The sequence below is a fragment of the Daphnia magna genome, linkage group LG5, assembly GCF_020631705.1.
Source record: "Daphnia magna isolate NIES linkage group LG5, ASM2063170v1.1, whole genome shotgun sequence".
NCBI classification, from domain to species: domain Eukaryota; kingdom Metazoa; phylum Arthropoda; class Branchiopoda; order Diplostraca; family Daphniidae; genus Daphnia; species Daphnia magna.
This window is the reverse complement of record NC_059186.1, coordinates 11,565,759-11,592,087: the sequence shown is the minus strand read 5'-3', so window position 1 is coordinate 11,592,087 and position 26,329 is coordinate 11,565,759. Positions and strand designations below refer to the sequence as shown.

Below are 26,329 nucleotides of genomic sequence, written 5' to 3'. Positions count from 1 at the left end.
GTTTGACGTTTTTCCTCGTCAAAACTCTACACAGAATGGCTCTTTTGAATATTTGATTGTCATTTAAATATGCAGAAGAGGTCCGAGGATGCAGGAACAAACTGGAACTTTCAGTACAACACGAATGAAAAAAGATCGAAAAAGATGAAAATGACGAAATAAAAAATGGAATACAATCGAAACGAAAAATATTGTACAACAACAAAAGAAGAACAACTTCAAGTATAACTTAGCCAAAACAGGAGAGCAAGAGAGAGAGAGAGAAATAAAAGGGGAAAAAAAATAGGAAGGCCAGGTAGCTTAGCCAAGCGTGAATCCCGTATACACGACCCGACCGCAGACTAGTACACTCTTCTATGCTCTTTTTTGCTTCAAAAACAACAAGGACATTTTAGGTTTAAGGTTTTTTTCTTTCTGTTCAACCCCGAACATAAAAAATAAACAAATTCCATTTGAAAATATTAGCAGACGAAATAGAATCGTTCCGCACATTCCTCCATCTGGTGGAATGTTTAGTCAGTAGCGACACCATCGATGTTTTATGGCGATTTTAAAATTACATTTACATAATTGGTTAGTTGAAAATAAACAAACGCTCATACTGGCATGAACGATAGCTGCATTCCTTTTTTTTTTTCCTTCATTCTAAAGGACGTCTGTCGACGTTGGCCGTCGTCGTCCTCGTCACACTCTGCAGGATGAAGGGGAGCCCAGGAAAAAGAAGAAGAAAAAAAATAACATTTCTCTTTTTTTTCTTCTTCCCTGTCTTTTCCCTTTATCCCCCCTCCATTCCCCCGTGGTGTGTATACAGAACTGCGTGTACCGCCTGACTGCCTCCCCCCTTCTCCCGTTCCTTCATTTGCCGGTGCTCTCGTTCACGCTCAGTTCAGTCGGTGGCCAACTGTTCGGTTGTGTGCATACCACCAACGGTGGACTCTCCTTCACATCTCCTCTCTGAATTTTCGATCCTTTGCGCTCGCCGTCACAGCCAAAGTTCATAAAAGAGAAGAAAAAAAAGAAGGGAGATTTCTATATCCAAATAACCCTGCATACTTGTACTAACTACTCCGTGACGTATAATTCTGGTGTGGTCCCCCCCCTCTCCTCTCGAGTCCTGAGGTGATTTTCATTTGTTTTTTGCCTTTACAATTCGCCATTACTCTCTCAGCCGATCTACGGGACGGACGTCCATTTTTTTAAAAATTCCTCTGCAACAAATTCGTTATTTTTTTGGTGTGTGTGTTGATTTAATTTAGAAAAACGTCCACCGAGAGAGATAAGTGCGTTGTTAAGTGACCATCGTGTTCTTCTTTTCGTTTACGTGCCGTTTGTGTGTGTGTGTGTGAACAAAAAAAAAGATACTTCCGATCATCAGTGTGTTCAATCAAGAATTCGGTAATTATTTTTGCTTTTGTTGTGTCTTCCATTTTTTTCTCTATTGGGACGTGTCGTCTGTTGAAAGAAATTTGAGACCCATAGTTTTTTTTTTGTTTCTCGAAGTGCTTTCTAAACAAAAGAGGGTCAGATATCTTGATATTATTAATAACGAGAACATGAATTTCGCTCTGTGAAAGAGAAGACACGTCCGATATGGCAGCTGCAAAATGAATACGAGGTTTGGGGAAGGGGGGGGGCTCCGACGGCCACGTGGTCGGCGTTCGTATCTCAAGTCTCTCAGGCAGCTTCATTAATTTCTAGTAAAAAGATTTTCTTTATTTTTGATGATGAGTGGAAAGCAAGAACAAGAAGTGGCAACGTGCTCTATCTCAAATTTCGATTCGTGAAAATTTGTTGTGGAAAACTGGGGTTTTCTTTCCCCCCTTTTTTCCTTCTTCACTCGCGTGTGTGTGTGTAATCTTTGATCGTAAAAAAACATGGCGGACAAGCTTGAAAACATTTGAGGATGGAAAAAAAAAAAACTTAAAAAGTTTCATCGGAGATGCGAATCGAAGAGACGATTCGAAACTAGTCACGCACGTCGTTGTACACATGAAAGCAAATTATAACGTTAAAAAAAAAAAGTAAGGCCACTCGATGCGTTTTCTAAAAAAAACATGTGAACGATATCGTGTCGAGTTGGGGACAATTGTCACCTGTTTTATTTTTCCCTATCGTTTCGGTTTCACCTGTGTAGACAGCTGTGTCGCCGAGCAGCACAAACAACCTGTGCTGCCACTAGGCGGATAACTTACAACCCCCATGTGCGTCTCTTTTAATAATTAATTTTTATTTCTAAAGAAACAGAATTTAGATAAAAGTGATCCTTGAAGAAAAAAAAAAAAAAAGAATTTGTGAAAACTCAGACGAAGCGTCTAACGACAACGAGGATCCTCTTGATCTTTGACGACACTTGACAGTGTTCCAAAAAATTCTGTCAAAGGATTCGTCGAAAGTGTTGGGAAACGAGTCGATAATGATGGGGCCACAGCCATTAACGCTTTTCAGTATAGGGTGGGGTTCACGTTGACGCCCGAAGCATCCTGCCGTCAGCCCCCCCTTCTTTTTCAATTTGCTTTTATTTTGGCACTTGATGAGATTTCATTCAGCAAAATAAATAACAATTATATAATTCAATATTTATTTGTTGTTTATTATTGAAATTGCAGAGAGAAAGAAAGACATACCCCGAGTGTGTTTAACCCCCTCCTACCCCCAACAAAACATCGTGATTGGTGATTTGCGGGCGTAGTATGCCGAGCTCGGGATTGATGCAATTAAGCAACGGGAGCAGTTCCAGCGGTTCGAACAGCAGCAATAATAGCACTAGCGGCATCATCGTCATCAACGGAGGTGCTAACAGAATGGACGGCACTTTAAGTCAGAGTATGGATTCGGTGAACACGGTCGCTGCTGAAGAAGAGGTAAAAAAAACTATTTTTTTTTTTTTTACCTGTCATCATTGTTTTGTTTTGTGTTTTGGGGAATCAACGCCAAACCTTCCTCTGGGGCCGCCGACCTTTTTTTTTTTCCTTTTTAAACAAAAAAAAAAATTCTTTCGTTCGTTTCCACTGTCTGCACCGTGCACCGTCACAACTGGCTGATTTTTCTCCCGAAAATTCCCCTCTCTTTTTATTTTTGAAAAAGGAATTAATTTTATTGTTACAGTAGCTGCTGCTACTGTGCTACAACACTATTTGAACAAAGATTTGTTGTTTGTTTTTTTTTGTGGGGAGGGAGATCGAGATGATGATCAACTGCGGATGTTTTGATGTTTCAGACACATGGGAATGTCTTATGTCTTTTTAATTTAATGACTTTTGATATAGGCAAAAGCTCTCAAATATGTTTAGCTTTCATTTTTTTTTATACCGAGTCCCAGGGTCTTTGCCTCGTTATCCCGGAAACTCCCCCCCCCCTTTTTTTTTTTAATTCAACTTCCGCTGCTAACCGATCCAAAACTTTTTTGGCCACACCTTTTTTTTTTATTTTATACAATCCCAACATTTTTTTTTTTTTTTTTTTTAACAAAAAAAAAAATGGCCGCATCTATAGCCCTATATAAAAAACTTGTGCGCTGAATACTAAAAAGCAGAGTGTTTAACCCTGGCGACGTCACGGGTTGCTGACGCTTTTCAATCCGCGCGCTGGTGTCTCCCGTCCCGCGTCCCTTGTTTGTTTTGGAACAAGCGTTGGCAGTCGTCGGTATATTAAGCGATTGCAATAGACACACACACACAAAAAAAAGGTTTTTCTGAAAAAGTTAGGAAAAAAAAAAAAGTTGCTGAACCCTTTTTTTTTTTGTTATGAAAACAAAGTTCATTTTTAGACTCTCCCGAGTCTTTTGGTTCTTGTTAAAGCGGAGAAAAAAAAAAAGTTTTTTTCTCTTCTGTTCTCTTGAAACGGTTGGCCGCGCCCGGCTGCTGCTCTTTGGCTATGGAGCGGCTTGTTCACACCTGCCGTACGCTTTCGACGGAACGGCCAACCAAAAATTCTTTGGTCCGCATCCGGCGTGTCCCTCATACACCCGTCATCCCCCCTTCCAAACAAGATGTCGATATATATACATATACTTAGTAAATATATATATATATATACACACACACACACTCTTTCCTACCGGGGGTCAATAAACATTTCGGCTTGGTGATTTGTATTGCCTTTGTTTTCTATTGCCGTCGAGACCGGGAGCTTTCAAAATATCCTTTTGGAAAGTTGGGTACGTACTGGAAGGCGGCCGTTTTTGATTGTCGGCCGACAAAAATTGAAAGTCAACATTTACAAGACGAGAATGTCGAGCCTTTTGTTAGCGTCGTGCGCGGATAATCGATCTGATGCTATCGTTTTGTTTTCATAGCGGTTTCTCTCCGCTAGTCGTTAAGACGGACACCCTTTTTCCGCGTTCATTAACTTGTTCTCTTTAATCCTGCCTGCCTAGATGTTGCTAATGGATTGAACATGAGACAGCAGGACGAAACATTAAGAATGTCCACCCAATGTCGCAAATGAGGACAACACACCCTCTCCAAAAAAATTTGAAAAAATTTACATTAAATTTTAAGCAATCAAACGCAGATTAAAGGAAACATTTCATTTTGAGGGAACACTCAGTAAGTCTCATTATCATAACGAGCGCTGGCCCCTGCCGCAATTTTTTTTTTTTTTTAAATGCTCTTGTTTTGAAGTTTGTGCGGCGGTGTGTGCGCACTTGGGTTTTTATTATTTTTTTACTCCCTCCTCACCTTTTTTTTTTTTTTTAAGGAGTGCCCTTCTTTTAGTGTGTTGTCAAGAGGCTTGGGGTTGGATCAATAGTATAGTATACGGAGGATAACACAACCCGAAACGTCTAAGAAACACACCGGCAGGTAACGACATTTTCTCTTTACGGCAATTCCGAGTTGTGCGGAACAATCTTTCCCCCCCCTATCCGCACTCTACGCTGTAGCCGGAGATAAACGACCCTGTCATTCAGCACCCACCAATCCGGATGCGTCTACCTTTTTCCTCTCCTCTGGTTTGAAGGTACAGCTAACATAACTTTGACGCACGGAAACATTACGGCACGGTCCGTCACCACTCGACGGTGTTGGAGTTACGCAACATATTCGGCTGTCGGCACTAGCACACTGATGCCATTTTTCCTTGTCATACGATGTTGTTGAGGGGGGAGGAAGTAAAACATGGGATGGGACAAACATAGTACGACCATCACCACATGTCTAATGATTGACTGGATTATTTTGAATGTAATCAAATCAAAGCGGCTTCTGAAATAGCGACAGTTTGATGGGGCGGACAGTCCCGCTACGACCCGTTTCGGATGGATACGTTGGTGGTCCGTCGATGCATTTCCCAGCTGTCACATGATAATCAATTTTTGTTTCTTTACTTGCTATTCGATGATGATTACTTTATCGGATTAAAATATTGTTTTGAATCGGATAAAGTTCTCGTTGAAATGTTTACCTTCCACCCTTCGTCACGCGCTTTGGCGTTGCCATGGCAACGTTCGGGTTGTTTCATATTTAATGCACTGGCAGGTTGGCGTTCTCTTCCGAGGTCGTTAATGATGAACCAGCTTCTTTTCTTTTCTTTTTTTCAACCCAGTATAAAAATCGAAAGTCCGCCCCCCCCCCCTTTTTGTAAAATGTTTGCTTTGTTTGTAGACGTTATACAAGACTTCAGGTGGAAAAAAAAAAAAAGTTTTGCAGCTTCTCTGTCGCTCAGTTATCGACAGCCGTAAAACTTTTTACTCCGACCCTGTACATTTATTTATATTCTAACAAGCTTGTCAAGTTGACGTTTGCACGGAGATCTCTAGAGTGATGTGTGTACACAAGTCGGAGAGGAACTGACGTGCACATTTTTTGGGGGGCTCGGTCTAAAAATTGTATTTAAATATAATTCAATGCAAATGATCGTGTATGCTGATTTGATATCCATGACAAGTTGCATATCGTATATCCAATCTCATTCATGGATTTTTTTTTTTTTTTACGCGCTTTGTGAAAATCTTTTTTTATTCGCTGGCGCAATCAATACCAAGTCAAAGGTGAATGTAACCACCCATCGAGGCATATCCAACTGTGTCATTCTTCTTCTTTCACTGCCATCGCCAATCACCTACGCCTTCTCTTCCCCCCCGATTTTTTTCTTCTTTTGCTGGCGTCGTCCTTTGCACTCTACACACACGCAATTTTTACGCTTCTTTTCTTTCGGCCGTCTGCTGTGGACGACGCGGACAAGAAAGAGCCTCGTTACTCGCTTCCCTCTCAATTGACTTGTGAGATCACGGAGAGGCACAAACTTCTTTCTCAGACTAAGCGTCGTGATTTTAAAACGAATATGTATTTCATTTTCTTCAGTGGGGGGGATACCATGCCCAGCACGCGTGTTTTATGTCTATGATGATGACATTGGCAGCTTTGGATTTAGCCTCATTTCGAAATACGTGCAGCTCCTTGGGCACATCCTTTGCCAGCAGCAGAGTGTGGGAAACATCGCACAAGGTGGAACACGTCCGTGATGGATCCATTCGTGTGCGTCTGAGACGGTGAGGGGACGCAGCAAAGCATCGAAAATTGAATTGTGTTTTGATATTATTATGTGCGCGGGAATAATATCGAGTCGTCTGCTCTTTATGTACATCGTATATAATATACGGTATAGGACGATGATGATGACAAGCTACCATGTCGTAACGCTTACTGTTTAGCCCCGGCTGGGCATCGCGCAAGTTTTTGTTGTTGTTTAATATTGTGTCGATAGAGAGAAGCGTGCGGGATTTTCGACTGGCTTTCTTGTACCGAAATCAAGGGATTTGTAGCCTAAAGGGAATTGAAGAGAAAAAAAAGATGGACATCATCATCATCGTTTGGGTTTAACTGCCGAAGAAAACGGCGGCGGCCATCACACGGCCAGCGAATTTCCTTTTTCTTTGTTCTTCTTTTTATATAGCTGACAATCTCTGCTGTGTGTGTGTGTGTCGGAAATAGTTTTACGTGTTACCAGAGGAAGTTGGCATAGCAACGTCAGACGTTTCACATGGGGTAACTCACCACCAAATTTGATTCAGTCCACTCTTCTTTTTTTTTTTTCCCGCCGTTTTTTTTCGATGTGCGGAACAGCTCACAAGAGCCATTTCCGGCCTCTTTTTTTTCTTTTCTTCCTCTTTGGAACGAACCAATGAGGAGAAAGACAAGGCCCGTCTGTTTTTATTTCCGAGTCCATTTGCCATTGATTATCATTTCAGCGCCACACCCCATCATTGCTCGTTATGTTTTCATCAAAAGTGTTTTTTTTTTTTCCCCGATCGATATATGCAAATAATCTTATCTTAGATTTTTTATTTTTTATTTTTTATAATGCATTTGAGGGGGGGTTGGTAGCTGGCATCGTAATCATTTCCTACATCCCCATTTGCTTTCGATGGGGAGATGGTGGGGGGTGAGGAAAAGTTGACTGAACTGACGCGATCCAACTTGTAGCTGATTGGCCTACGAAATTGGGGAGGAAAAGGCAACAAGACGAGGAAATTTGCTCTGATAATCAAAAGAGACGAACGACGAGAGAAGGAAAAGCCCATTAGCTCCCTCTCTCTCTTTTCTCCATCCTACCAGGATCGTGAATGGTCTTTGGGGTTACATTTTGCGTCTTCTGGTCACGTTTGCAAGCCTCTTTTTTTTTTTTTTCCTCATTTCTTTTTTTTTTACCGACTACCCACAGTCTATTTGATGTGCTTCTCGGCTCTAATATTTTATTTTTTTTTAAAGCGTAAACCTTTTCTTGTTTCTCCGCTTTCTTTTTTAAAAAAAAAAGAAAAACGAGCGCGCGCACGCGCCAGACGATGATGGCGGCTATTTTTGTGCGCAATCTTTTGCTCGTTCCCGCACCTCACAAATGTCTTTGATAGTTTTTTTTTTTTAAATGAAAGATTTTGGCACTGTTCGCTTTCTCCGTGAAAAATCATTAAAATCAAAGACAAAAAGATGAAGAATACAGTTGCAGGGGCTATCGAGGTTAACCATCATTTGACTCCCTTCACATATTCACCCCAAACAAGGACGTGCTCTTGTTGAATCTTTCTCGAGAAATAAAAGTTTAAAATATAAGAGACCTTCACCCTATTGAAAAAAAAAAGAAAAGAGTTTTCGGGATGATAAGACTCGTCGTTGTACTTGAGAAATCAAAAGAAACACATTTGACTATGTCGTTGAGTTTCTTTCCGCCCCCCTTTAGAATTGGTCCGCAGAGTCCTGCTAGTCTATGGCTAGGACCAATCGGGACTGCCTTTTGATCAAGATATCGAGCGTCGAATTTTTTCTTACTCGCAGACAAGGTTCTTTTTCGACTGGTATCCGTGTACAGACACGCGGTACTCCAATCCAATCATCTAGAGTGCAGTGCTGGTGTTTGATGGCTTGCTAGACGTGTGTCTAGTGTCTATTTATTCATTTGCTAAAAAGGATGGGGCGATGCGAGGTCGTGCGGAACACGCCAAAAAAAAGGCAATACCTGAAACTACTTGTGTCTCAATTCCGACTTCTCTTTTATTTTTTTTGATAAATCAACGATACCCTCTTACGTATTTATTTCTTTCAAAAAAATGGAGCTTCTCAAATATAATTCCGACCCCTTTCGCCCACCCTTTCTCCCCAAGCCCCTTAACCTAATCGGGTAATAGGGACTTTGAGCGCACAGGAAGAAGAACCTCCGCACAGAGCGACTGACACTCAAAAGAAGCCGAGAAGAGAGAGAGAGAGAGAGAGGTAAAAGTTATAGCGCACATCCGTCGGCTGCTCTCTACTGCTGGAACGAGAACACACAAGTTGGATGAGGGGGAGGTTTGGATCAATAGAGGGGACTCCTCCCCGATGTTTCCCTCCACCTCGATAAACGTAAAGGTTGTGGCTGTGTGTGTGTGTGTGTGCTGGGAATACCTAAAACACACAGACACACTCTTGACTTTGCTCTCTCTCTCTCGGTACGGGTGCAGAGGTCCCTGAGCGCTCCGGCATGTTCCAGCACCATCCATCCAAAATGCTCCAACGACGACATCCAACTTTTTTTTTGTTATTTTTATTGGACGGAGAAAGAAGATGACTCTTGATGCTCCTTTTGGGCGGAGGGGGGCAGAGTAAGGATCGCTATCGTTATCGCCTCGAGCAAAGAAAAATTGTTGCTAAAAGGATCATAGTGGATCAGCACAACACCAATGCTCCTCTTATTTCCCCCCTCACGAAAATGCCTTTCCCTCCCTACCACATTGGATTAAAAAAAAAAAAACATGAAAAAAGGATCAAAGCTTTTGTTGGTATGTTTGTCCTCTTGATGAGGATGGCAGACGTGATGGCGGTTGGCGAGCACGGAATTTGTTTTGTAAATTTGAAATGCGGCGCATCGGGATGATGTCGCGTGTTTTTCGTCGCCATTCGACATGGAAAAAAACAAAATCATTTCGTTTTGGAATGAACGCGCGACGGAAACATTTTGACAAATTGTTTTGCATCCGTCTTTCAAATGGATTTCACGTGCCAGAAAGGACAGGTGCCGTGGTGGAGAGTCTCCATACACCAGCACCTGTTCTTAGTGAAAAAAAAAAAAAAACTCTTGGCATCGTTGCCAAGTATATTGGAGCGTATTTATTTTTATACATTTCTCGCGTTGCCGATGAGGATCTTGTTTTGTTTAACAAAAAGGTCTATACTAGGCGGAATTCAATACAAATATCACTTAGCGTTTTGGCAAGTTTTTGTTTTTTCAAACATTTGACGAAAGCAAAAAAGCTTTTGTTTTTACTGGGGCCAAGCAATGGACTTTTGTTGACGATCTGCATTGCGTCTGTTTTGTTTGAAGACTAGGTCAAGTTTCCCCATTCGGACTCGATTTCGGCCTCTTTGTATAGAAAATGTCAAAGCCAACAAAAAAAAATCTATTTTGCATTTCGTTTTATTCGAATAGATTGAAAAATGGCTATAAGCTAATTTGATTGTATAACACGAAAATGTGAAGATTGACTCACCTTTATATAGGGTTCTCTGGCAACCTCACGGTTTGATCAATGGCCGGCCAAACTAACTGGTGCCATTACTCGTAATCCCAAACAAAAAGAATTTGGTACTTCACATCTGTCTGTGTTTGTCTTTCTTCATCTTCATCTTCCCGAGTTTTTTTTTAATATCTACCCGAAGGTACACACACTTTCTTTCCTATAGTGCAGTGTGTGTGTGTGTGTGAAGGATCTTGTTTAGAAGCGAGGAGAGCCAGTCCTTAAAAGAAGAACTAGCGATCGTTTTTATTTCGCCCTTCTGTTTCTATATTGACATTCTTCGCTGTGTTTAGCCGCCAGTTTGGACAGAGCGCTAAACATTCGTGTATATATACACGGCTATCTAGTGTGAACACGTGTTAATGCTTGTTAATGACGATAATCGATGTTGGAGAAAGATGGCATCTTGCTTCTCCAGCCCAACCGATTTTCTTATAGTTGGTTACATTTTAGTCTTAATGGATAATCAGAATGGAATTCATTGAAGTTTTGGACACGAAACATTCAATCGGATCGAAGTTAATGCATCTAAAAATAGGGAAAAGTGGTAACATTTTGTTACCTGAGGTAGGGGGCTTTCCAGTCAAACAAAGGAAGTAGAGCAAATGCATTTTTATTTATTTTTTGCCTATACATTTCTTGGGGGGTCTTTGGTAAAGGGCGGGCAGGTTGTTAACGATCGAGATTAAATCGACCAAACGTACGCGGAGCTCTGCAACGAGTTACACAAAAGTAGACGACCTATCCTTTTTGCTGGCCGTTGTGTGTGCGTGTGTGTTGTGGCGTGACCAGAGTAGCCAAACGAAAGGGGGCAGGGCTATAAGCGCAGTCAAAAGAAATTGAGGCAAGGAAAAACAAAAAAAAAACGAATGAAGCTCTGATGTCCAGGGACGTTAGACTCTTGGGCATAGATTTATTTTTTATTTTTTGTTTTGTCTATTGATTTTATTTTAATTTTTATTTGACGTGCTTTTGTTCTTTGTGATTAGGTGAGGACTTTGTTTGTTAGCGGCCTGCCGATGGACGCCAAACCGCGCGAGTTGTACCTGCTCTTCCGCGCATATGACGGCTACGAAAATTCACAATTGAAAGTGACCAGCAAAAATGGGAAAACAACTTCGGTAATTGATTATTCCATTTGTCTAAAAGTGAATAATTATCAATAAATATTTATATATTTTTTTTCTATTCTTCAAATCGAAACAGCCCGTGGGATTTGTGACGTTTGCGACGCGTGCAAGCGCCGAAGGAGCCAAGCAAGATTTGCAGGTAAACATTTTTTTTTTTTTTAAATTTTGAAACGTTTCCTAATTTTGCCTTGTCTCCGCTATTCGTTGCCCACCGGAAAACAGAAAAGATAGCGAGAAAGAATTGATTAACTAACTCTATAGCGATCCCAGTGCGTCGTGCGCGGCTCCTATTCAATACAAGCCGCTTAAACATGAAAGGGTCCTCCTCTTTGTTGTCCAACTTTCTTGTCTCTTTTCGCCACATCTGTCCCAATCCCATCGATATCGGCCAACAGTGTCGCTGTTGCTTGTTTAAGGATCGCATTTGCCGGATAAGCCCCCCTCTTTTTTTTTTCGAGTAAAAACCTGAAACGTGATGATTTGCTATTAGGTAGGGATTCGTCAAGCCGCAACATTTATTCGACAAATTATCGGCAAACGTTTGACGTTGGTGGCCGGGATGAATAGAAAAGTAATGAAAATGTGTCGTCATCGGTTCAATCATTGCCGCAACCTTAGACTAAAAAAAATCTTTTCAGCACACAATAGGGCCACGATTGGGGTGGAGGAGGTGGAACGTGTTCCCGATTCCCTTTTTTTCGAAATGTTTGTGGCTTCTCCCTGGCGAAACGAAAGTGCGTCGTCGACATGCCCATTTAGATGTCGGTGGGAAAGAGAGAGAGAAAAAAAAAGGGGGATGGATGAAACTTTTTTGGGGGGGGAGGTGGCAGTACACACCAAGAGTCCGCCGGAATTGAATCACGTATCCTCGTATATCCCGAAAATAGCGCCAAAGGAGGTTGAGAAAAGACCAAAGCGAGCGTCTCTGTGTGTGTGTGTGTGTGTCTTTCTGTATTTATACATAACTGGGTGTAGTAGCTCTTTTGTACACAAGGGTCGTGTTTGTTTCTCAAACTGTTTTAATTTTTGGTTGAAAAAAACTCGATTCGCTTTCGACACTCGAGAAAGAGATCAAATGTCACGCAATCATAAAACAAAACACGACACACAGGCAGAAAGGCTCATAAACGATGCACGTGGGTTTCGAGGAATTTCGGTCCATTGTCTCACTCCGTTCGTGAACAGGTGCTAGTACTTACCGCGATTCCCTCCAATTTAGTTTTTCTATGCCCATCTCTCTGCGGTTGAATTAACATTTAATTTTTCATATTTGATTTGTCAACACGACACACACGGAATGTTATTGTCGTAATTGTTTAAGATGCAAAACAAAAATGTTTGACCATTTGTTTTTTTTCCTTTTCTTTCACTTGCACACACGAACCTTTCACCATTCACACACACACACACACACACAAAAACAAATCGAAAGGGTGTGCGATTTGATCCGGACATCCCGCAGACGATCCGGCTGGAATTTGCCAAAAGCAACACGAAGGTCAGCAAACCCAAACAGCAGAACAGTTCGCCCCCCGCAGCCGCCCCTCACCCCACGTTGCTGCACCCCCTCACCGGCCGTGAGTACCACCACATTTTTCTTTTTTCTTTTTAACCAATAACGAATCACTTTTGATCATCACATCAATCACTTTTGTTTGTTTTTTCGTGATGCCAACAATGACAAGCCATTTAAATTAGAACACGTAAGACACGTGACCATTCCCGATGTTACGTGATCCGCCATACTTTTTTTTTTCATAGAATTCGGTCGGGAATAACTGGCTCTTACGTAATATAACATTATTATTTATTATTATTTTTTTAAAGTTTAAACAAATCTTTAAAGCGATTTTTCATTTTTATTGAACGGTTTATTATTGACATTTTTCATTCGCTTCTCTTTTTCTTTTTCTTTTTTTGGACGAGACCTTTTTATTTTGTCAACCAGCCAATCCGTTTTTAACATGTGCCTAACATCTGGCCAGGTGTTTCGTGTCAAAAAAAGAAAAAAACTTCAACGGCAATCACTGGGATAAAAATTGAGTTCGTAACTAAAATTGCGATTTCTTTAAATTTAAAAGAAAAAAAAAGACCCAACGACAAACGCTTTTGAAAAGGCAAACGCCAGTCGCGAACACTCTGACACGTGAGGGTGCGACAGTGAGCTAAACAAAACTTGATTAAAAACGAATGTTTTTTTTTCTTTTCTTTCAAAAGGAAAAGCTTGTGCGAACGACAGCAGTGCTAATAGACTGAATGGTTATATTCCCCTTCCTTTTTGTTGTTGTTGCAGCGGTTCTTTTTTATAATAACGTGGAAAATTATTATTTTTTTTAAATAGCGGTAGATCCAATCAATCGTGTCGTCCCCACCCAACATATTCTTTTTTTTTTTTCGTCGTTAGATCTTGAAGCGGAAAAATAATAATATTGCACAGGATGATTTATTTTTAAATTTTTTAAAAATTTTCGACCCAAGTTTTTGTTTCCCAAAAGAAAAAAGAAAAATCTTTTACTTGTTGTACAATAGCTTATTTCTCGCCCCTCTTTCACGAAAAAAAAAAACGAACGATGAAACGTGAAATGAAGTTGATGAAAGATGGCGGTTCTCGCTCATCAATCGATACACAGAGTTTGTGAGACGTGGGGGGGATTGAGAAGGGGTGGGCTAAAAGGTGAGCGCAAAAGCCTGGGGAAGATTAAATCTATAGGGACTTAACGTTGTGTGTGTGTGTACAGTAAAAGGGAAGGAGGGTGGGGTGGTCTTTGTCGGCGTTTATGTTTCACGCGGGATGAAGGAATTAACGATGATGACGGTAAAGGAGCCTCGTGCCGTCAGTTAAAAAAAGGGGGGAGTAGCTCAGCCGATTAAAAGCGAGTAGAGTTAAAGAGGTTAAGTGGGCACAGGTGAGTAGGTGGGGCATTAGAAAAAACACGGGAGACCAAAGAAAAAATCGAATATGGCCTCCCCCCCACTTTTCTTCTTTTCAATTTTGAACGACCCGTTAGTTTTGTTTGTTTGTTTAAAATAAAAATTTATGAGCTGTCCCTTTCTTATTTCTTTAATGGATTTTGTTGAAAGAGAAAACAACATAAAACCATTATTAATTTACCCTTCATTTAGATGTGGAGAGGTTAGGTAGCTTCGAGGCATTTTGACGGTTACCTTCTGCTCAAAGTTGGACGTAAACTTTGATGAAACATCAACCTACGCGTACGTGACTATCTAGACTTCAAAGAGCCCTTTGAATTTTTCGCGGTTAGTTTGGGATTTAAAAAAATAAATAAATCTTGATAGGAAAAGGTCAAATTTTTTTTTGGCTGCTGTTACGTGAGTGGAGCACAGCTGATCAAAATCGTTAGAGAAAATAATATATATACTGCTCAATTGGAATAGAAGAGAAATAGGACTCAATCGATGATGATGATGATTTCCCTCGGCTGTTTCCGTCCCAGACTCTTGAAGTCGAGGCTCAAAAAAAGAGAGGTGGAATCTCCCGAGACCGATCTGTATACAAATGGCGTCAGAGTAGCTATGAAAAAAGAAGAGCACCAAAAATGGGGCGGCATTCTGAAAGAGGCTCACGTCATTTGTCCGTCTATGACGTTGAGAAAGACGGAAGGCATCCCTATACCACTATGTGTATATAGATGTACTCCGGCCTTTTCTTGTTCAAGGTGTTCTTTTATTTTGTACTGTACGATGGATGAGGCACGACCGCAATGAATGCCATGTGCTCAATTTCTTTTCTTGAAAAATAAATAAGAAAAAATGCTTGCACATTACGTGATGCGTATGGCCGATGGGGGGAGGCAAAGAGAAACGATCAGTTCACAAGTTTTTGGCGGATGCAAAGTTTTTCTTCTGATTTTGGCAGGTGTTTTTTAACTCGTTTCTCTCGCTGTGATGAATAGTTTAGATGCGGCCAATGTATTTTTATCCCAACTACCTAAAGAAAAGAGGAGAGAGAGTCGTAGGTTGGGACGGATGGTTATTTTCATGCAAGAAAAACGGTACACTCTAGTCAAAATAAACGGGTTGTGTAAATGCGGCAAACATATGCCTCCTCCTCCCATTTATTATTATTTTTAAGGGGGTTGCAAAAAGAAAAAGAAACGACTCGAGTCATTCTTCAAAGTGAGTGGTGGGTTGAGCTCATTATCGTTTTCGTGTCAACCTTGCCAGTTAAGCGAATTCCCGTCGTGATCGATCGGGCCTTCCTTCCCGCCCTTTCTTCTTCTTTTTTTTATTTGAAAGGGACCACATATATATATATATATAAACCAAGTGTATTAGCCTTTACTGCTACACACCAACCACCAGGAGCGCAGTCGTATAAATGACCAATCAAGCTTGCCTTTCCCCGCAAGACTACGCATAGCCCATGGCCGGCCATCTCTCGTGTTGCCCTATATAATAAGAAGTACCCCGCGAGCTTCAGTCCCCTAATTGAAATGGATCGTTGGCGACGGCGATGAAGAAGAAGAAGAAGAAAAAAAGAGAGAGACGTTTTCTTTCTTTTTTTTTCTTATTTCGTGCGAAAACGCGGGAGGAATAATAAAAGAAATCGGAAAAAAGAAAAATAGTTTTAAAAAAAAGGCGGACCTTGTTCCGTTCCCTCCTTCCGTCCCACTGATTCAATCCGTCAATATTCACACTTTCAATCTCCGAGACTATATATATATATACACGGAAAGTAACATACACACACACACGGGTGTGTACGAGGAAAGGTAGCAAATGGAAAAGGGCGGAGACGGTAGAATTGAATATTCGTTTCGATGCTCTTGGGCAAAAAAGAAAAAAATCGTTTCGAGAATAAGAGAAAAGGCAATGACGAACGGGAAGAAAGAAAAATAGGATCGATCGTAATTTAATCGGCCCCTTTCCACTTGCCCATTCTATTGGGAGACTGACGGGCAAAGGGAAGCACGTTGAAAAAAAAAAATGGGGTAGGTATGGACATCGTGTGGAGGGGATGGAAAGAATAAAAGAAAGAAAAAAGGCCTACAAGAAAATTGGCTGGGCGCAAAAAAAAAAAAGAGGAACTTCCGCAGTTCCGCTTCCGAGCGCCTCTATCGGAATTTTTTTCTCTACATGATTCGGGTGAAGGGGTTGGTGCCCTAGTTTATCATTCATCTTCTTTGCACTCTCTGTTTTTTTTGTGTGGATCATTTATAATAGAGACACTAAAGAGCAAGGGTCCAGTAGCAAAACCGGGAAGCCAGTTGCTTATTGTTTTATTTTTTTAAAGACGTTTCTAAAATTAAACATTGTTTGATGAAAAAAACAAAACAAAAGAGCGACAAGAGAAACGAAAAATAACGACACATTTGTCAGTGCGGATGCAAATGTGAATAGACTCCGCAAAAAAAAAGAAAAAAAGCCCTTCCGGTCCCCCCCCCCCTCCAAGTCTTTTGTAAGGATTTTTTTTTTTTATCGTTTAGAATTTCAATATTTAATTGAATTTGAATTCCAGTTCAGGTAAACAAAATGGCTGGACCAGCATCTTATGCTGTGGCCGTTATCCCAGCACGGCAGTCCCGTTGTTGTAATTATGTCAAACCTCTCTCTCTATCCTGGGTGTTGTTTGCACGCTAGGTAGGAAATAAATGGCGATGGAGGCGGGGAAAAAGAAAGGGGCAAAATGGTAGAAGAAGAGAAATAGGTTTTTTAAGAAAGGGGGAAGAAGAAAGACGATTTATGTAATGGCCAATTCTTGGATGCCAGCCCGTCTCTTGTCTCTTTCTTGCCATCTCGCACGGGGCTTGTCTTGCTACTGCTGCAGCACACGGTTGACGCTTATTTTAAATTGTTTGAAAGAAGAAGAAGAAGTTGTATGCAGCACTAGCCCGTGATGGCACCCGATTTAGAAACCCTTTCCCTCCCCCACCCAGCGCAGACAACGCGCGCTAGAGATTAGTTCCCTTTAAAACAGAAAATGTTGAGACCCCCACAAATATGTATTTATATATATATGTGCTACTACTATATGCAGCATTTCAAAGTAACAAATAAAAAGTGCGTGTTCCAGTCGCGCTCTTTTAACTGTTTTAAATATATAACAGAAGGATTTTTCATTTTCTTTCTTTCTTTTTTTTAAAAAAAAAGGAGAGTCACAAAGACGAGAGCGGATCTAATTCTTTAGTGATCCTCACTGGAACGCGGACAATATGAGGCTTGAAAATGTCGTCTCTTATAGATCCCTCCTTATTTTCTCGAAAAGTCCGTTTTTATTTGTTTCTAAAATGGGCGCCCGTCTTACACATCACACACACGCACACGTTATCCTGCCTGTATAATATTGATCGTGGGTGGGGGGCTATTTTCGATGTTCCAGTCACATCTTTTTTTTTGTTTTTGTTGTTGTCTTGTTTTTGTTGCAACGTCTTGTGCGGAACGGACGGACAGAAAAATGATTGGGTTACGACGATTCGATATTTACAGCGCACGTAGGTGCAGACCCCCTCCCAAACCAAACAAAACAGAGAGACCATTTACTTGTTTCTCGTCAAAGGGGGCCCTGCTCGGATGTCAGGCAGTCTTCTGTTACACAACTATCGGCCATCTCTTTAAGTCGCTAGAGATTGTCTAGAAATTAAAAACGACATCATTTGTCATTCTCGATGGAATCGTGATTAAAGTTCACGTGCCCAACATGTTGCGATGCCATAACTAAACCATGAAAATGTGCATTGTCCTTTTTTTTTTTTTTGAATAGAGGATTTAAGCCCCGCCTTTTTCCCGACAGCATCGGACATGTGGACGACGCATCCGGCATTGGCGTATTCGGCGGCGGCGGCGGCTGCGGCAGCTGCAGCGGCCGAACTTCAGGGCCACCAGGGCAACGCTCATCAGGGAGCGGCGGCGGCGGCGGCGCTGCAACACGCTCACGCTCACCATGCGGCTGCCATGGCGTCCGTCCATCCGGCCCTGCACCCGCAGTTACCCGTACGTTTCTTTCATCAGTTACATGCGCTACAACACAGTCAGCAACAACAACAACAACAGCAACAGTTGCCTTGACTCTTGGGGGTCGTGGCGGGGTCGCTCAATCAAGTGTTGTCGCCTTCGACTCCTACTACATCTACTACTCCTACTACGCCTCCAACAACTACCCTCGTTCGCTCCCACCTACACCCTAGTACATCGTCTTTGCCTCATCATCAAACCGTCCTCGTGCCATCATTCCAACCCGTTTTCAACCTTTACAGTTATTGGCAGCAGCAGCAACACTACTATTACAACTACTACCACGAGCAGCAGCAACAAGAGCACAACGTCGAGACGGATCGACCGGAACAACCGACGCAGTTTGGAGATCATCAGCAGGTGTGCAAGCCTGTGCAGTCCAACCGCCACATTTACGTTGCCCACAACACGACCAAAAAAAAAAACACAATTCCGATGCACATCTTCCCCTCCCCCCTCTATTTTCAATAGTTTTTTTTTTTTCCTTGATGGTTCTGAGTTTTTCCTGTATAGAATTCCAATGCACACATTTATTTATTGGGTGGGGAAATTGAATTTTTTTTTTTAAATTGAAGTTTTGGTTCTGTCCATTCTGCAGTCACAACAACACGAACAACAATGCTACCCTCTTGCCTCCCCCCCAACTGCACAGGCTGCACGATGATCTCTCTGTTTGTTTTTTGTCGGTCTCGTTCGGTCGGTCGGTGTTTTTATTTCTCCCCGTTTTTCCTGAATGAATGGATACGCGATTGTGAAAGGGCTTTGCATAAGTCGATGGACTGCCTTTACATTGCGACCTGAATCGACGATTGTTTCCCTCATTTCCTCGTCTTATTTGAGGCAAAGGAAAAGAAAGGGGATTAACTAGCGCAACAGAGGGTTGCCTAGGCAACGTCTTGCGGATGCCGATGTCAGGCCTGCCATGTTTGGTTTGTGCTTACGCAAACACAAAGGTTTTTAATGCTCGTACTCGCACTGCTTACCTGCATGATCCGACCACATTCACCTGTGCCCAAAAATGAAGAAAATGTTGAATTCATTCAAAGTTTATCTCGTTTGGTTTTGATTATTGCAGTGACGTTATTCTTTTGTTTCATTGTTTTATTTTTTTTTTTCTTCTGTGGTTTTTTAGGGCTCGATGCAAATGAGTCACGGCGGTCATCACTTGACGCAACTGATGGGCTCGACGCCTCATCACCATCACCATCACCACCACCAGATGGCCCAGGCTGCGGCTGCGGCTGCCGCGGCCGGCGGTTCTCCCGTGGCCGCTCCGGGCGCCGGTGCTGGAGCTTCGACCCCTTCGGCCATGGGAGGCGGAGCCAACGCTCCATGTTCAACCCTTTTCATAGCCAATCTTGGCCAATTCGTTTCCGAACAGGAACTCAAAGAACTCTTTGGCAGGTAAAAATAAACACGTTGCTCGCATTAATTTTGATTTCTTATTCCTCCCCCCACCTCCCATTTAAAAAAATTTTTTTTGTTTTAAATTTTTATGTTGATTAGTTTTCCTGGATATTGCCGGCTCCGCATGCATAACAAGGGCGGTGCCCCTGTCGCCTTTGTCGAATACGCTGACGTTCGCTGTGCCGCCCAGGCTCTGATTTCCCTGCAGGGCACCTATTTGCTGTCATCTGACCGTGGCGGTGTCCGTATCGAGTACGCGCGCAATAAGATGGCCGAGACGGGCGGTGGAAGTGGCAGCAACAACGGCGGAAGCCCCACTTCCGGCGCATCTTCATCCTCGTCCCTATTGTCGATGGCCAACGGCCAACAACAGGAGCAGAAATACAATTTGCATCACCATCAGCACACGCAGGCCGAGGTGGAAGCGGCCAAAATGTCGAGCAATCAGGCCAGCATGGCCATGGCCGCGGCGGCTGCCAATTCGGCTTTGTCGCAAGCTGTTCAAGGTGCTCCGCTTCACGCCCTCGGTCTTTACGGACACCACATTTGGCTAGGTAAATATGCTGTAATTTATTATTATTTATTTATTTTTTATTTTTTTAAATGCGAGGGGGAGGGGGGCTGAACTAGAATTCGCCATCAGCGCTTCAATCAAACTTAATACGAGTGGTTGGGAATGATGCGCTGGAGGGAAGGGCTTCGAAAAGTTGCACTCGGGAGAACGTCTACCAAGTTTGGACCAATCCCAAACTGCTGGTGGGGTTGTCTTGTTATTATCTTTTTTTTTTTTTTTTGAAAGGAAGATTTGCGCTAGCGCTGAAGAGTTTTCACTCAACTTTATTTTATTTTTATTTTTTTTAAGTTTTCAAAAATTCTCTTCGCCTTGAAAGCCCTGCAAACTCAAACTCTGTGAAGAATGGACGTTTGATCGTTGAATCAGTCCTAATTGGGCTTTTGCGATCAAATGAAAATCACAAAACAAGAACTAAAAAAGAGACAGAAAAAAATATCATCAGTTTTCTTCTTCTCCTTTTTTTTTTTACGTGTATTCAGGAATGCAAGATTAACATCCCAAAGGGTTTTCCGAGTCGATTCATAACAGCCCACGTTCTGCGCACACGACTATAGTGAAATTGACTATACCAATTACCAACACCGACTGCTGAGCTATTTTTTGCTGCCGCTAATTGCAACACACACACACACACACACCCTATTTACTCTCCCCTCCTCCCCCAACAACGTCCATAGAAAAGCCGATAGTTTTGTAAATGTTTACTGAAACAAATTTACTACCGAAGAAAACCCACCTACTGCCGCGACCTGGTTGCGCAACCTGATGATGCTGACGACACACGATGTGGTGGTTACGTTTCTCTCCAAACAGTCGGAGAAAAGATGAAGAAATTTAAAAAAAAAAAGGGGGGGGTGAATGTTGTTGACGGTTCTCTATTATTTACGTTTATTATTCATTTTTCACGTGCTTGTTGCTGGTGTATAAGAAGAAGAAGAAGTTCCTTATTGATTTGGGCGACCCCCCCGTTCGCAATCCCCACCGTTTTCGTTCTTCTGGTCCCCCCCCTCCCTAAACTTTTTGTTTTTGCTGTTGGTTTTTTTCTATTTTGTTATGATTTTTTTTTTTCTTTTGCGTGCATCCCTCTCTAATTCGATTGTTTAGTTTTTGACTTTGCGATTTTTGGCCTACCAGCCAAAAAATGACGCTTCGAAATGAAAAATACTTTGGAGCTTTTTTTTTTCGTTTTCTTTTGTTTTGGGGAATTCATTTTTCTTTTTTTTTTTTTTTTTTTAAGAAAATGTGTGTGTACTTAAATTTTTTGGCTATTTTCCTCGTGTGCCGTTTGATAAATTCTGTACGATTGGCCCTTGATTGTATCCTTACGCTCCCCTTAAAAAAAAAACGTTCTGACCGCGAAAGCTTTGGACTTTTGGGATCCAGCAATAATGAGATATATTTATAGAGAGAGAGAGAGACTAGCAAAGGGTACGTATAGCATCCATATTATATCACCATTTATATATATATAGATATATTTACTAAATATATGTATGTATAAGGCGACACCGGGACTTTGGATTTCCCAGGCGACTCTCCTCCTCGCCCATCTCTTTGCTTGCCTCCTCTTTTTCTTTGGCCGTTTCTTATACGTCAAGTTGAGTCACGTCACGCCGTGTGTGCTTGCGTGTATGTGTCTGTGAAAAATGTATATTCGTGGGCAAGTAGGAGAATTCGAGTCTCAGTAGCCCATCAATTTATATCATCCGCAAAAAGAGGGGCAAAATGATAAAAAGTAGAGCGCAAGTTTGTAATCATCAGCAATATATAGTGAATCTATCATTTTTCTTTTCTCCACCGTAAGGCCCTCTTCTTATATATATACATAGCTATATATAAAAATAGACCCATGAATAGGTAACCCCCCTCCTTGTATATCGATATCATTATCATTACTTTCCCCCTCTATTTTTCAGTTTGTTGTGCCTCGTGTTGTTTTGTTTGTTTTTTTTTTCTTTGACTTTGTCTATAACTTTGACATATTCTTTTTCTAGTTATACATTCTCTTGTTAGTTATTATGTTTTTGTTTTGTGTTTTCTCTCTCTGTGCGAGGCAAATAACGAGGGTCGTGAAACGGGGAGGGACACAAGTACAGAGGCGTGGCAAATTGCGCGGTCAGAGGAAGAAAAATAAAAAAAGGGGGGGGGACGGTTTTGTTTGCTATTTACCTGTTGTGGGAATAAAAACAAATCGTGAGAGAGAGAGAGAGGGGTAAGAAACGAGTGTCGAGTTGGTGTCGTTTTCTTTCGTTTTGCGTGTGTGGTTGCTCCCTTTGTGTGCCGTGTTGTTTGTTAGGTCATATGTGAACGCCGGTAGAAAATTATGTTTTCTTTTTTTTTTGCAATACGATACATACCAGTCCGTTGATGTTTCGGGCTGTTGGATTCCGTCCACACAAAAAAACAAAACAAAAAAAATAATCATAATTTTTTTTTTTTTCTTGTTGTTGTTTTCGGAGAGTCTTTCGGGTATCAAAGGCTTAGTAACAATTGAAAATTCGACAATATTATTATACTTATCTCTTTCTCTCTTGTCAAACCTGTTTTTTTTTCTCTCCCTTTCTACTCTTTTCCCATTCCTGAATGTCGTTTGTAATTATCGTGGAAAACAACAATAGCAAAAAAACAAAAACAAACAAAAAAAAAGGTGTTTGATGTCCTAGTTTTCTATGTTTTCTTCTGACTCCTCCTCTTTTCAGTGGCCGTCGACTACGTATATCAACAATTACATACATCATTCGATTACCCCTTTTTTTGGGTTGTTAGAGAAAGCCCGGCATTTGACCTCGTCCATTTTTTGTTTATCTGTTTGGTTCAAGAAAACATTTTGTTTGTTTCTGTGTCATGTATTTCTCATGTTGAGCTTCGCGCTGGTGTCACTCTCCTGTCCTCATGTCAAACAATTGCAACAATCTCTCCTCTCTCTCTCTATTTTCCATCTCTAAATCCTTAATCGTTTCGCATTGAGCTTTGAGCCTCACGGTTCCCGTCTGCCCACCCCGGCCAGTTGCTGATGAATCCAGCCATCCCCACATCCCAACAGATGATATCTTTGTCTCTCGTACGATGGAGAGAATGTTATTACACGCTCGATTACTTTATATAGTAGACCAACGGCAGCAAACAAACCAAAAAAGGAACGTACAATCTGAAACCCGTGAATGAGATCACACCAAACAATCACCGAGCGAAGTTTATTATTATTATTTCTTTTTTAGTTCAATATTTTCAAAGAGTGGGCCAAGAGGGGAAAGAATCTAGAAAAATGAAAGACATGGGTAAAACCGTTGTGTTTTTGTGTGTATGTCGATTTTCGATATTTATGTAAACAAACCGCTAGACAGTTGATGATACCTTTGTAATAAATATAGAGAGAGTGGTGGCCTTATCTATTGACAAACTAGGAAATATTGATGACCTTTCCTTCTATCCGTACTGGGGAGCAAAGAATCTCAACATCCCGCTTGTATAATATTAAAATACTTTGCGGGCAAAACAATCAGCACACCCAAAAAAAAAAACTAACGGGGGGTCCAGCACTAAAGCAATGTATTTCGCAAATGCAGAAGATTGATAATCACGGAATGTGGATCCGCGTGTATCTTAATTACTCCCCCTCTCTCTCTCTCTCTCTCTCTTTGCTTTTATGTCTGGGGTACAAATTAAAATTCGAAAAGAAATGTGTGACAGTTTTTCAAATCTCTGATTGCCAATATGTTCAGTTTCCCTATTTGTTTTTACGCAATTTTTTGTTTGTTTGTTTTAAAATTATTCTTTATAGTTCCCATTTAAATATTTGTGGCAATCCTGTTTGTTTTTAGAATTCTGAAATCGTTGCAGTCGATGGTCCGCGTTTCTGTTTCGAGTTTTTTTGTGCTTTTTTTTTTTTCATTTTTTGAAATGAAAATGTTTCGGGTCTCATTTATCTTTTTTGTTCTAAAAATATCTCCCTTTAAACTTCGTTTCTAGTTGCGTCAATTCTACTGTATTTTGGCTTTAATATTATCATTAAACCGTGTTCATCCAAATTGGAAAGTCTTCTCGTTTGTTTTGTTTGTTTCAAACTTGTTCTTGTCTTTGTTTCTTTTAACATTTTGATAAGTATGTGCCAAGCCGATGAAAATGGCTTCCCTTTTTTGTTCTTGTTTCTCTGTCGGTTTTTGGAAGGATCGGAATGGACAAAGAAGGTCGTCATCGGATCGATCCGTAAGCACCATCTCAGTTCTCTCTAGTATAAATATTTTTTAAAAATCAACTTGATTTAATTATTCTTGTTGCAGATGAGGCCTTCATATTGTCACTGTTATCATTTTGCTAATTCTTCTCCCTCCTTATCTACAGGGGCGTATCACTGGATAAGTGGATAGGGAAAGCTGATCAACCGGTCTAATTTGTAAAAGAGTGTAACAAAAATGAAAACATAAGTCGGAAGGCTCTTTTAGCAAATTTCCCCTCACTTTCAACAGGTTTGTCTAGTAAAGAAAATTTTCTGCCAAAAGTTTTTGAAATCAAACGTTTCATACTTTTATTTATTCGTGTATACCTGTTAGGTACAGTACATGGCAGCTGTTTGAAGTATGTGCTTGCAATCCCGGCCAATGCCCCCGTGTAATTGTATAGTGTACAGCGTCATTATCATCTCCCGTCTGATCTAATGAGCGAAACGTGCACGCTCATTATCCGTTGAGATCCGATGCGTTGCTAATGAATCAGCCAATGTTTTGATATAGGCTTTGAACTATCACTAGACAAACTGGGCGATTTCTCTTGAACACAAACTGAATAAAAAAAAACCAAAACATCAAAGTTTTACCCAATTCTTCATGACCGATGGCGAAACTAGGTAATTCTTTATAGAACTGTGTTGATTTTTTAGAACCGGTTTAACTTACCCTAGGTGATACTCGGTGCTTGTATTTTTTGTTCTCTGTAAGAGGGCTTGCATAAAAACAGGTTTTTTTCCGCTCTGGTGGATGGAATTAATGAGCCTTTGTAGACCGATGACGTAATGTCTATAAACCTGATTTTCACAAAAATAAAATAAAAACGTGCAATCAAGACTATATTTCGACCGGAAGTATCATTCCAATTGAACGATTGATTTGGATTAAAATAGAACAGTAAGATTTCGAAACTCAAAAGGAAAAATATGTGACAAAGTTTAATGAGGTCGGACTGGCTTCGTGACGAAATGTCAAAGAATTGCTGCAAACGTGGAAATATGGTGCAAAGTTAGTTATGCAGAAAGCGCGGCACCAATGGCATATCATTTGTCACGAATCCTGAAATGACTTCTCATCAGAATAGTTTATTATGAAACCCGGATGTACCTTATCTCCATTATACGTGCCATCGATTTTTTCATCTTTGTTCTATTTGCGATAGGTTAAAGCAGGTCAACGATCAATAGATGGCACCATCTAACAAGACCTTAGCTGGCTTGAAAACCGTTATGTGCTACAGATAATCTTTTAAGGCTATTCATTTAACCCTAGAGCCTAAATCCATCGGAGTTTATTCACCCTGGTATGTACACAAAAGCAACAATCACTTTTACTAGAACAGTAATTTCTGATAAAGTATTACTGCCAGATGTTTACTCTAATGGAAGTTACGTGTACCGTATATCCATCGTTCTGTGACCCATTTTTTTTTTTTCATGATGATCTTTGTTGTCGCATCATCATAGTTTAGCAGACGGTTTCTTTTTCATCAAAATGATTAAGCTGGTTCTTTCAGAAACCGGCTTAGGTCTTTCCATGTGCCCTGGTTTCATTTATTTGGTTTGGCTAGTGTTTCGGTCTTCGTGATCAGTTGTAAAACAAGGGAAATCGCGACGAAAGAAACATTGCCGTTCAGCCAAGTATTTGTTGAAATAGTAGCCAAGAATTGCGTCCAGCGATCAGTCGTATTTTGTTCGTCAAGAACAATAATACAATCGCTGAGTATTCTACAGATTTAGATTCCGCAAAGATGTTGACTGTTTTATGGATTTTGTGGAACCCCATCGTTGGATATTTACTGGCAAGTATACTGGCCATTTCTTACTGGCTTCAAACTCGTTTCGAACGTAATAGTTGGCGAACCTACAATTTGGTGCGTATGTGTTTTCGGTATTTCCACCCTTTTCGCAAAACTGTTGATGTTATATGTTTCTTTGGTTGTAACACAGGTTCAGAGTTTCATGGGGGATTCGTTTTCTACTTTATGCTGGGGAAGCTTCGGATGGGACTTGAAAGGTGAAATGCTTTTCCCGAAAAC

At 41.0% G+C, this 26,329-nt stretch overlaps 1 protein-coding gene and 1 long non-coding RNA gene across 7 annotated transcripts; one reads left to right on the top strand and one right to left on the bottom strand.

Moving 5' to 3' along the window:
- The first annotated feature begins 877 nt into the window (after positions 1–877).
- On the top strand, positions 878–24,869 carry LOC116923634 (cell wall integrity protein scw1). Of its 6 annotated transcripts, none has more exons than XM_045174029.1 (12): positions 878–1,119; positions 1,257–1,395; positions 2,607–2,861; positions 10,975–11,106; positions 11,192–11,254; positions 12,548–12,692; positions 17,837–18,066; positions 19,220–19,491; positions 19,594–20,048; positions 20,548–24,274; positions 24,410–24,534; positions 24,619–24,869. In XM_045174029.1, exons 3-10 carry the CDS (start codon positions 2,691–2,693, stop codon positions 20,559–20,561), a joined length of 1,482 nt encoding a protein of 493 aa, XP_045029964.1. In that variant the 5' UTR covers positions 878–1,119; positions 1,257–1,395; positions 2,607–2,690; the 3' UTR covers positions 20,562–24,274; positions 24,410–24,534; positions 24,619–24,869. The 6 variants fall into 6 exon arrangements, with proteins under 6 accessions (XP_045029964.1, XP_045029965.1, XP_045029967.1 ...); XM_045174030.1 differs by having other exon boundaries at positions 878–1,395; positions 20,548–21,496; positions 21,571–24,274; XM_045174032.1 differs by having other exon boundaries at positions 878–1,395; positions 17,867–18,066.
- LOC123472462 lies at positions 23,899–25,569 on the bottom strand. Its single transcript, XR_006646916.1, has 2 exons — positions 24,961–25,569; positions 23,899–24,846 (listed from the first exon to the last, which is right to left on the bottom strand). It is a non-coding gene; the product is annotated as an uncharacterized LOC123472462 (long non-coding RNA).
- Positions 25,570–26,329: the final 760 nt, after the last annotated feature.

What these genes read in the sequence shown, in the direction of transcription:
- LOC116923634 (XM_045174029.1), top strand. Translation starts at nt 2,691, where the DNA reads ATGCCGAGCTCGGGATTGATGCAATTAAGCAACGGGAGCAGTTCCAGC. An exon ending in AAAATGGGAAAACAACTTCG is followed by an intron (nt 11,107 to 11,191) that starts GTAATTGATTAT and finishes AAATCGAAACAG; the next exon opens with CCCGTGGGATTTGTGACGTT. An exon ending in GCTGCACCCCCTCACCGGCC is followed by an intron (nt 12,693 to 17,836) that starts GTGAGTACCACC and finishes TTTTTTGAATAG; the next exon opens with AGGATTTAAGCCCCGCCTTT.